Raw genomic sequence first — 11,820 nt, forward strand, 5'->3', positions numbered from 1 at the left:
CCTTCTAATTGCTGTGGCGCGTGTGAGGTGACAAAGAGTGGGCAGGTTCCGGATAAGCGCGCATTGTGTGTGCAGCGGTCATTCAGACTTCTGTTGTGCTCTTGTGTCACAAGAAAGAAGGCGGCGCGCGCGCACGCGTGTGTGTGCAGGCGTAACCAGGGAGTCGTTGAGACTCTCTGTTGCCTTTGTCTGAACCTCATCCGAACAGCTGTATGATAATCAGCGGCACATGATCCGCCTTGGGGGGTTCCAAACCCGGCTATTGTCTCCTCAAAGCGTCTTCTTCCACTGCGCGGGCGCGCACAAACCACTAACCCCTTATTGATTTAAGAAAAAACTCCGGTCTGTTGCCGAGTCCCGCACCTGTCGCAGGAGAGTAAACACACCTAAACTGTTAGCTTTAGACCTTGAACTGATCCTACCATTGCCACCGACCTTTGTTGTTATCCATTTTAGTAGCCAGTTAATGTTTTAGTTCAAGTAAGTGTTAATGCTATCGAAGCTGTAGAGAAGCACAAAATAAAAATGTGGCAGCTTGACTGTTTATTAATATAAATACTTGTTTGAAGGTGAGTTAACCAATTCTTCATCCCAGTGCTTCAGTTCCAAAATCCCTGTAACTACAGTGGATTGATGAGTCACTGTAGCACAAATTAACAATATTAATACTGAATAAATAATATAATATATAAAATCTGACACATGATTCCACCATGGTAACCCCAAGGCATTTCAGCTACGTTCATTATTTTTTTCATTTTACAGACATGTCAGTTGGTATATGTGTGCTGTGACGGGGGCTGGACGACGGGTGGATACCTATTGATATTAAAATGAGAAAGGGGAACGCGTGCCTGAAGTGGCCCCCTGAATATCCTGGCACGCTTCTCTGCAGATAACGAGCACAATACGGAAAGGAAACATTCTAAAAGCGCAACAAAAGTCCTCCTTTAAAATATCGACAGCCTTGGAAAAAAGGACGATTTAGCAATAGTTTGATTGGGCAGGTGTAACCGTATGCCTGTAGGCCAAATAAATCCTGCTTGGACAGGAGAGGAGTTGTTGTGTCTTCTTTAACTTTCTTGTCTGTTTGAATTGTTATCTGTTGCATCCATCCATCAACTTAAACCATCTGAGTTTTATGGGGGAAAAAATCTCGTTTCAGTTAACTGAGGAGTACCCATGAGGAGGAGGTTTGTAGGTTTATCGTTTTTGTAATCTGTGTTGTTTTTAAAGTTGGCACTATGTGCTCTCCCGACTTGGCCCTGATTGCCAGCTATCACCTCATTACAAACTTTTCAACTGTTTGTTTTGTTTTGTTTCTAACACAAAAAATAAACACATTTATGGTGAGAATAACAATGTATTTATGATACATTGAGAAAAACATCATGTACCGCACAGTGGAAACTTCTGCTGTGGACCTGGCTGCACATAGAAATGTCCTTTCAGCCCCATCACTTTGAGATCAGACTCAGTGTAATGCAGTCACCTGTATGTTATATATATTTTACTGATCACTGAAAAGTACAAATCCATATAAATCCTTGGTTCTGCACATGTTTGCTACCTAAATTGTAGAATCATCAGGACCAAACACTCATGTTTGTGGACTGTGGGTAGAGACCAGATTTGACCTGCGGGTGTTGATTTTGACTCGTGCTGTTAACAATTTTGTAATTGTTCTTTTTGTATAAACTTTTATTTTAGGTCGAATTCATTTGCCCAAAAAGGAGAGACAATAAAGTTTGAAATCAGTTTAACTTCTTGATACTTTCAAAAAATCCCCATTGATATAGCAATTATTTTGTTTTTTATTTTTTTACCATGATGATCACAATGTGAGAATACAAAACGGCAGAGAAAATGATCAAATATCTGTGCTTCAACTGGTTAACTGAAAAAAAAATAGCCATCCGTCTGCTGATGTGTGTTAGAAGTTAGAGCCCATAAATAATGCAAAACATCAGAGCTGCAGTTGTTTGTTTTTGTGCACGTATCAGATGCTCTGTGTGGTTTTATGTCATGAAGCAAAGGATGTGTGGAACACCTGTTCCTGTACATCAGATCATATGTCCATCCTACAGCCCTCGTGTCACACAGACATGACAATTACCTTATCTGTTGTTCCTCTGGGTGAGACAGCAATGTTCTTTAATGTGTGCACTCTGAGCGTATACAGTATCTGCATCCTCCTGCAGATGCTGCAGGAGGATGCCTGTGTCTTTGTGTGGGGAGCAGATGGACAGTGCACCCTCACTGCTGTTGTCATCTGTATTACTTGCGAGGGTGTGACATGAACGTGCCACAGGGCATGGGAACCAAAGAAGAGTTATGTAAGCCCCCACCCCGGCCGCCGCGGACCTCCCATTAGTTTGAGTGGTCGGCATCTGCTTCGTCTATGGCCCCGCAGCAGCTTGGAGATCCTTCTCCCTGAGGACTCTTGAAGGGAGGGTAGCTGCTGCAAATCTGACTCGCGCAGGCTCTCAGGGGAGAAGTCAGCCGGTTGTGGCCACTTCTGGAGTCCCGTCCTGTTGTCTGACTGCACAACAATGGGAGGTACGGGATGGATGTGTACTGGGTTGTGATGTTCTGTTTGTGTGCGCCCATATGCAGGCAGCCTCTAATTTTATGCATGCCATGTGACTTATTGGTTTATCTCATTAAGATGCTGGATGCACTGCTGGGTACCAGAAAAGCCTTGCCACCTCCCCACTGAATAAATTTATGAGTCAAAGAGGTGTGAGATAGCTGGAAGTGTATTATGAGGCAAGTCACTGGCTAAAACTAACAAATATACAGTATCTTCTCATCTTTACAGCCTCCAGCCACATGTCATGAAATGAGCTTTTTAAAGTTTTTTAGGAAATTTACTTCTCATCTGCTCAGGACATCTGTATCTGCTTACTTCCTCCAGGCTGTGCTTGTAATCCTTCTAGGCCCCAAACTTCTCCTTTCAAAGCTGCCACAACATTCAATTATTTCCTTTGTGCTGATCTACATTTCTTAATATCATTCCAGGCAAGTCATATTAAACAAAGATTTTTATTTATTTATTTATTTTTACAAAAATACTTCATAATCATTTAGATGTTTAAAATAAAAATGGAAAGGGCTGGCATAGTTACATTAATTCATACAGTTTGGTAATGAAAAACACTTGTTTGAATGGGTATTTGCAGTGCACGCTCAGTTTAATTATTTGGTTCACAGTAGTTTAGTTCTGCTTCTGCAGCAATCACGGTGACCATCCTGAGTGAGGAGGACCCTGAGCAGGTGGCTCTATGCAGGTCAGACTTTGGGAAGTGCAGCTCATGTCTCCTTGAAACTAAAAGAGGTCATTCATCAGCTCGTGCAGCTTTAAAGCATAACCCTGCTTCAAAATTGCAAAACAAATGAAAACAGGATATTCTGTCCTAGTGTGTGGTGAGTTGATCAATCCACTTCTGCACCCAGAAAAAAAAATCTCTCGTTTTCTCCATGAGTAAACTATTTGTAAAGGGTTTTTGATTTTGGTTCATTTTCAGTTTTTTGGTTTTCCTGAGTAGCACAGTGACTTGAGTTGAATGCCCTCCTGTGAAAGTTGGTTACTCATCCAGTTCATATGGTCTGCTGTGGGCCTTCATGTAATTGCAAATAATAATAAAATATTTCTACAAACAGCTGGAAGAGAAATGGAAGACTCAGTGAGTGCTTTTTAAAAATATATGTATGTGCAAAACTGAGAAAGATTCACTGAGAAAATATTTAAACAAAACAAAGTATATTTAAATTATTACATTATAAAAAAATACAGCAAAATAAAAAAAACAGATTATATAGATAATCCATCACAAGGTCAGCTGTAAATATTGTCTGTAAAAAGAAAAATACCTTATGTGGAGAATTTATCAAATATAGAACTAAAGAAGCACAAAATAGATGTAAAAGTACAAGAATAAGAATAAGTTACCGTCTGTTACGAAGTTTTCTAAATAGAAATATTGCAGTAAATTGTTGGTTAGGGTTTAATATGCTGATGATAAGTACTTGTGGCAATATCAGGAACAAAGCATGTTTATGCACGTTTTCATGTGTTAGAGCCCGGACTTCAGTTCAGGCTCTGAGGTGAGGAGGAAAGGAGGGAGGAAACAGAGCAGCAGCGGAGGAAGGAATAGACATAATCAGAAAGAGATTATGAAAATAGTTTAACATTTGGTTAAACGTTGTACATTCATTCCACCCATTTATTTCTAAGAGATGCTAATGTGAAAATGCAGTCCGAGTGTGCTCCGGTTCATCTTGCCTGTTTCATGAAAGTGCACGTGGCAGGAGCCGACCTCTGCACTCTATCATCAGGGTTTTCTTTGCTAACGTGCTAAAGCAGTTATTAAGAATTTCTTCACACTGCACTCTAGCTCCTCTACATCAAACATGTTGCCCAACATGGTCAGCAAGAGAAAACTTTTCTGCTTAATGATGCTATTTCTGTTCAAAAACGAGCAACTGTTAATCTCAGAGCAGGGAAATTGGAGCCAGCAGCAGCTTGTCCAGCACCCTGATCTCTAACCAGTCTCCCATCAAGGACCTGAAGTTTATCCACAATGAGCATGCACAAACCTGAAGCAAAGCTGCTGCTTTCTCAGCCTGACAAGCTCAAGCCTTTTCTAATAGGACACAGACACGTCCATGAAATTGAGAATTGAGTGGAATTAAAGGCAAGCCTGTTTCCTCTGATAATGCCTAATTTCCAAAGGATGAAAGTAATATAAAGAATAGATGGGAAGAATTATGACAGAATGGTTTCACTTTGGTCTAATTGATATCAGCTTGTCCTCACAAAATGACCACTGGTTGAGGCTACGGTCATACTACCTTGATTACACCCAATCACATCTAATCTCAGAAGCCAAGCAGGGTCAGGCCTGGTTAGTACTTGGATGGGGGTACCAGGTGCTATAGGAGTTGGGTGTGGCTCAAGAGGTACAGCAGTTACCTCAGCTAAAGGTGAGTAATGAACGTTTTTCATTGGGAGTGACTACAATGGACAGGATAGACATATCAGAGCAACAGGCTGGGATGAGAGGTTTGGAGGCTAAGTTATAGTAGAAGCAAGTTTAGGTGGTTTCTACATGTACAGAGAAGTTAAAGTTGATATATTGGACAAAGGATGTTGAATATGGAGCTGCCAAGCAGGAAGACCACAGAGTGGGTTCATAGATGTAATAAAGGAGGGTATGCAGATGGTTGGTGTGACAGAGGAGAATGCTAGGGACCTGGGTGCAACTGCAATGGTAAAACCAAATCCTTCACCCATAATATGGAATAATTTGATACTGAAGTAATATCACACAAGAGTAGACTCTCTTCTCTTATATTCTATAATTTCTCTCTGATCATTTATTTTATTCTCGTTCTTTTTATTAATAACATCTTATTCATATTCATCTTTCTAACACTTTCACAATTCCACAGACAACAACAGCAATAATACTGCAGCAGCTAGTATTTACTGACACTTGTTCCCTCCTCTGCAGGTTGTGTGTCCATGGTAGTGTTCATAATGCTGGTAAATTAAGTCCTGGGGACATGCAGGCTAAACAGGTTAATATGAGGATGACTGTCTTCAAAGTTCTTCTAGAAAGAAATCTGCCCACTCTGTGAGAAAAATGAAGAGTTTGATCAAAAAACGGGAAGCAGATAAAAAACTGCCCGAGTTCCTTTTAATGGGTGCAACCTGTTATTGTCTTTGTATAACTTCACAGATCCAGTTTATGACTATAAACCTTTTATATGGTTTTAAAGAAATTTTTAAAAATTGCTTTAATATATGGAAGGAAGAAATCTGTGTCTCCGATCAAGTCCCAAATCCTTCCCGAAACAACGGCCGCGATGAAGTAAATAAAAGTGAAGTCTTTGGCTTAGCAGCAGATGCATAATTATGCTTTTGTTAGGGCACAAAAGAAATCATGATAATTATCTAAACCCGTCCAAGCTGAGCAGCAGCTCTGGCTTCCTCCAGTCCTACCTTTCCATACTTAGCCCTGCAGCAGCTTCAGTGGCAGATGGGAGATGAAAGGGGGAGCTGGATGAACGAGGGAATGAAAACAGGTGTTGGTGAAAACTGAAGAAAAGGAAAGGCCAAGGGGTCAACTGGGGCATTAGAAAGGGGGAGGAAACTTACATATAGACTTGCAGACGGACAGATCGATGGATAGATTTTTTTCTTTTTACCCTTTTCAATGTGCCTCTTGAAATCTGTTGTCTTGCCAAATGGTGAGCGGCTCTGCAGAAATGTGAACATTTACACTATAGCTAGAAAGAGTGTGTTTCACTAACTATTTTAACTAAAGACTGTTACAGTGTTTCAGCAGCTATACTGTTCAAAGCAAGTAGTTCTCATATTCTAAAATATAAAGTCTAGTATATTATTTGATCCAACCTTGTTTGTTTTAATCTACCTTTTTTATTATATGGGTCACAGCATTTTTTACCTTTGACATTCATTCTTCTGACCATAATGCACCATGTCGTGTGGAATAGTACAGAGAAATCCAGCCTATGAAGGTATTTAACAACTGAATGGAATCGTGTGTAGATTTAGTGTACCCCCCAATAAGTCATACTTTATTCTCAAAGAAGAAGAGGGGGGGTTGGAATCTGGCAGAATACAGTTTTATAGGCACTCAAAGTGAATAAGGTCTTTTCAGAAAGGCTTAAGTCTCAGTTTTAAGGGCTCCGTAAGGAACTGAAGGTGAAAGACCCGCTCACAATGTGAATACAGCTGCCTATTCAGGACCCCAGCCCCCATCCAGACACAATAATGCTGCCCCCTACCACTCAGCGATGGAGGAAACGGCATCAGATTGTTGAACTCCTGCTGGATCCCGCCCTCCTCCCCTCCCTGCTGCGGCACGCCGGCCCAGCCCTGGCAGCTGTTTAACCAACTGAGGCAGAAGGGCTGCAGGAGAACAATGCAGTTCGACTTAACCATTCCTCTTTCTCTCTCTATGTGTGTGTCAGTATCTGTCACTGCATTTAATTAGGAGAAGCTCTCTATAAATGAGGCTACCACCACCCCAACATCTGACAATGCTAGGCTGCATATTTATGCCAAAAGACAGAAACTTCATTACGCTCATTAAATCTGTCAGCGGAGAGACGGAAATTCATGTTTTAGTCTATAGTAAACAACAGAGCGTGGATTTATTGGGATACATTCAGTTTATTTCTGTCAATCCCAAAAGAGAGTTTGGAGCACAGCCACAACAATGCAGTACATGTGCACTGACTTATAAACTGTTTGTGTTCTATCTTGTCTTCTGTAAAGGTTTCAAGAGGTGTCGTGTACATAAAGTTAACATTCTTCTTATTGTTGTTGGAATGATCCACAAACTAACAAGCTATTCTGATAGCTTCACACAGTTGTTTCCATATAAGATGCATTTGCACATTGATGTAGAGAATGCTTATACAAAAAAAGCAAATTGTCATCATCTCAGCACAGACCATCCTGGACAATCAGTGCAGCAGAGCCCCCTGCTGCTACATCTGTAACCCTGCAACACTTGCTGGGTGTTTTTGTTGACACCGCTGGTCTGCACTGTCAGGATTTAGTGAGAGCTATTTAAAGATAACACAATCTTGGGTGATAAAATATTACACATAAATGATAAATCTTTAAATGTATTTCTAAGATATTTAAGCTACTATGTGCAACAGCACTACTGTAATCTCCTGAGGGAAGCACATTCAGTAGAAATGACCCATATTCGCTAGATGTGCCTCTCTGACTTAACCTTCTTTCTCAAAGTCAAACACAACATGACGTTTCCCATTTGACACACTGCAAGAGATCAACCAAGCATCTCAGATGTGCTAGTCATCAGAATAGGACTTTCAGGGTGTAATTTAAAGATGGTAGCTTCACCGGAAGCACTTAGTTCCTGCACAAAAGGACACTTGGAAATTGTAGAGTGTTTGCATGTTATAGATCACAGCTCAGAGGTTGGCTTATGTTCTGTTTAAATACACCAGTTTATTATATTTTTAAAAGAACTTAGTGAAATTTTCATATTCAAGTGTTCATGTTTGCAATGTAAAAAACCAAAATCAATCACAAATAATATACTTACTTGTATTTTAAAAGTATCTAACACACACCACAGTTAGCGCTCAGACATAAAGACCATATAATGGTCAAGTGCAGACATCCACTCACCATTACAGTACACGTGATAATCTCCAGACATAAAGTAAGGGAAACGTACAACATAAGGACACAAACGCATTCTGAGAACTTTTCAGAGGCTTTAAACAAGTTGTTTTATCAATAGAAAATGTGGTGGAGTCTCACTGTCAGTAGCAAAACGAAAAACTCTCCAGGTTCTTTCTTTATGGCTAATATTGGTTGTTTTTGCAATCCACTTTCATATAACCACACAAACAGTAATTCCAACGATACAATGAGTCTACCAATAGTTTTAAAATATAACCACAGAAAATCTGCTGATTTAAAAACCACAGGTGAAGTCCAAAAGAACCGAGAAGTTCCTGCACCTGAAGGTCATGTGTGACGTCAGTGAGATAACAGACCCTCACACCTCCATGTGTCACTGCTGTTATAATGCCGGCCGTCCATTCAGTTTGTCATGCATGAGTGCGATGGCTCCACCTGTGAAGTCTCTGAGCACCTGCACCGTCTCCCGCTGGAGCTGCAGCGACTCGCGCACAAACTCCTGCTGAGTCTCTGCCAGCTGCTGCACTGACTCCGACAGAAGCTCCAGGGAGCGCGACACAGTCTCCAGCAGGATGTTGGTGGCGTGCTGCTCCTGAAGGCTCAGCGATGCACTATGCAGCATGCTGTCTCTCGTGCTCTGCGAGGACTGACCGGGCGACGGAAACGCAGCCGCAGATGCCGGCAGTCCAGTAGATGTGTGAGGTTGCGCTTGTTTCTGGGTGCTGCTGTTAGCTTGGTGATCATCTTTTGGCTTTGCTGTCTGAGTTGAAGGAAGCATATCGTCTCTTTGTTCATCGTCCGAGTCTCCAAATGCATTTTCAGTATCTGAGAAAAATAAGACACATCAGCATTTTCTAAGTACTAACATAAACCAGAAAAGCAATTTCTTGACAGCTCACCTTCTGCTGGAGGCACCTCATATTGCACATCAAAAGATGGCTGTGATGAGTCCCCTGCAACATTAACAGTTCAAATCAAATCAAATCAAATCACTTTTATTGTCACTTTTACAGTTCATATAAAACTAATTGCAGGAATGTGAAAAAAGACACTGCATGCAATAATTTATAGGACATGTGTGTGTGTTGACAATGCACTCATGTTTAGACTGAAATGAGGTCAATATGTGACCCCCTTTGCTACCTGACTGTCCTATCTTGTAGGAAGAAGGTGGAGGCATAGGTGTCATGTCCAACCCGCCATTAGGAGAGCTCTGCATTGCAATCATATCATCCTCGTCCAATTCTTCTTCCTCCTCTGGCACATCGTCGTCTTCCCCCAGCAGGCCGAAGTCACCGGAGCTCTGCTCCTCATCGTCCATCTCCAGTATCTGGAGGACTATTTTCTCTGTCTGGTTAAGATCCCGGGAAAGGCGTGAGTTGAGGCCTCTGTTGGGCACTGTCCCCGACCTCATAGCAGCCACTTTCCGTTTTGTGTCACACTTTAGGTCAGACCACTTCTTGATGACTTCTATGACCTCACGTTGGCACTCTCCAATCTCATTGACCCGTGCAGTAATCTCTGCCCATGTGCGCTTTTTCATGTCTGTTGGCACACCACGATTGAATTTGCCTTTGGGAATGAAAAAAAGAAATCCTGTCACTGTCAGTGACTGCATAAGATTAAAGTTATTATAATACAGAAATTCGCACTCAGTTCTTGCATACTTTGCACATTTAAATGTTTCAATTACCTCTGCTGGTAACGTTTTCATGACCAGCCACATCACACTCATTTATTCATTCTCCAGACACAATCTTTTCAGAAAGAGCTGAATTTAAAAAAATAAAAATCCTAAATGCTGTAAGCAACTGATAAGCTAATACATACCCACAACAACCATACGGTGCTTCCTAACTTCATCCAGCAATATGTGGACTTCACTGAAAGAGAAACGAGCCTTTCTTTTCTTGAAGCGTGTCACACTGTCTTGATTGTAGTATATGGGTGAAGACATTCTTCACACACTGTGTCGGTAGGTATCAAGCTGCTCTGAGGTCTCTGCTGTGCTTCAGCTCCTCCAGGTGTCTGATAGGAGGCTCAACAGTCTGATTAACAACAAAGTGTGGACGGTAAATCGTGTCTTGTCTCTGTGATGTGAGTTTAATGTTAGATTAACGGTTATACAAAAACAACTGGCATGATGAAACGTCAGATTAGTAGTATTCATAATCTGTTATTCTCCTGCATGTTTAAAAGAGCCACGGACACCTCTGGAGCTCGAGTTAGTCGATAAGTTAAACTCATAATAAACTAATATAATTAAAATTTAAGTTGTAACATACACAGCTTTCAAGGTTAAGCAGGAAAATAGCTCAGGCTCAGCTTTACACTATCAGCTCTGGAGGAGTGAATGAACAATGGAGGATGCTGTGCTCACTTCACACATGCGATAGCATAGTTAGCTTGTTACATTTAGAAGCCACTCGTAGCTACTTGCTAAGGATACCTTTACATATCGCTCGTTATTCTATTGAGTGATGGCTCTGTCATCTCCCATTACAGTACGCTGAACACTTAGCTAGCCTAAAGTAAAATTACAAAATACCCACTATGCTAGCTATATGCACCAAGGCAACGTTAGCTAACGCTACGCTTGTTTGGCTAACAAACACGTTGTTAAAACGCAACCTCACCTCAAGAGGTACATGCCGATAGCAGAAATAGCTAATGAGATTATGAACATACCCCCGAGTTAAATAAATTGGGATTTAGTCCGGAAACGTGAAGATAAACTTCCTTATCGCCAAGATAGCAATTGTCAAGTTACCCGCTGTGACGCCATCACTTCACAATTTGTGTCCGGTTAATATTAACTACATAGCTAAGTAAAGCTTGTTGACGAAAACAGGGGCATTAGAGTGGGAATTCAACCTTACCTATGAGTGTTTGGTTCACATCTAACATATAGCGACGACAATCATTTATCTGGCCATTTAACTGCTGAGTTTTATAATCTATTTTAGAGCTGTGCGACTTTTATTTTGAAGGCTCTAGCCGGATTTCGGTATCGTTTGCCATGGATGGATAGCGGAACTATGGATGTGTGTCCCAGAGCAACGTGATCTCAGCAGAGGTAGCAAAAGTACATACAGTCTGTACTTAAGTAGAAGTACAGATACTTGTGTTAGAAAATACTCCAGTAAACGCTGAAGTACTGATTCCACTTCTTTACTCAAGTGAAAGTAAAAAAGCACAATCTCTGAAATGTACTCAAAGTCCGAAAATAAAAAGTAGCTCCTTGAAAGACAATTATACCATCTATTTTTATGGACAGGTAACTCTGCTCTATTAATGTCATACAAATACAATATTAGAATAGAATACAATAGAATAGCCCTTTACTGTCATAATATATATGGACAACGAAATTGTGGGTGCTTCACACCAACCGTGTCAGAATAAAATATTAATTATTCAGACATATGAGAATACAAATGTTATTTGAATCTAAATACTAATTCTAATGAATGTGCTTAGCTTGAATGTGTTATTTAGACCACAAGAGGGTGACTTTGCCTCCACACATAAAAAGAAACATAAGTACAGTTAGTAGTTACACTGGGAGCTGTCTTCCATTTGCTACACCAACAGCATACTGT

General features: G+C 40.8%; 1 protein-coding gene across 3 annotated transcripts; it reads right to left on the reverse strand.

Annotated features, from left to right (window-relative positions):
- Nucleotides 1–7,997: 7,997 nt before the first annotated feature.
- LOC113031155 (uncharacterized) lies at nt 7,998–11,227 on the reverse strand. 3 transcript variants are annotated; one of them, XM_026183090.2, is made up of 5 exons: nt 11,098–11,227; nt 10,049–10,266; nt 9,362–9,790; nt 9,118–9,171; nt 7,998–9,043 (listed from the first exon to the last, which is right to left on the reverse strand). In XM_026183090.2, exons 2-5 carry the CDS (start codon nt 10,173–10,175, stop codon nt 8,601–8,603), a joined length of 1,053 nt encoding a protein of 350 aa, XP_026038875.1. In that variant the 5' UTR covers nt 10,176–10,266; nt 11,098–11,227; the 3' UTR covers nt 7,998–8,600. The 3 variants fall into 3 exon arrangements, with proteins under 3 accessions (XP_026038875.1, XP_026038874.1, XP_026038873.1); XM_026183089.2 differs by lacking the exon at nt 11,098–11,227 and adding an exon at nt 10,907–11,043; XM_026183088.2 differs by lacking the exon at nt 11,098–11,227 and adding an exon at nt 10,855–11,011.
- Between the last annotated feature and the right edge of the window lie 593 nt (nt 11,228–11,820).

This window comes from Astatotilapia calliptera, chromosome 10 (genome assembly GCF_964374335.1).
Source record: "Astatotilapia calliptera chromosome 10, fAstCal68.1, whole genome shotgun sequence".
Taxonomy (NCBI): domain Eukaryota; kingdom Metazoa; phylum Chordata; class Actinopteri; order Cichliformes; family Cichlidae; genus Astatotilapia; species Astatotilapia calliptera.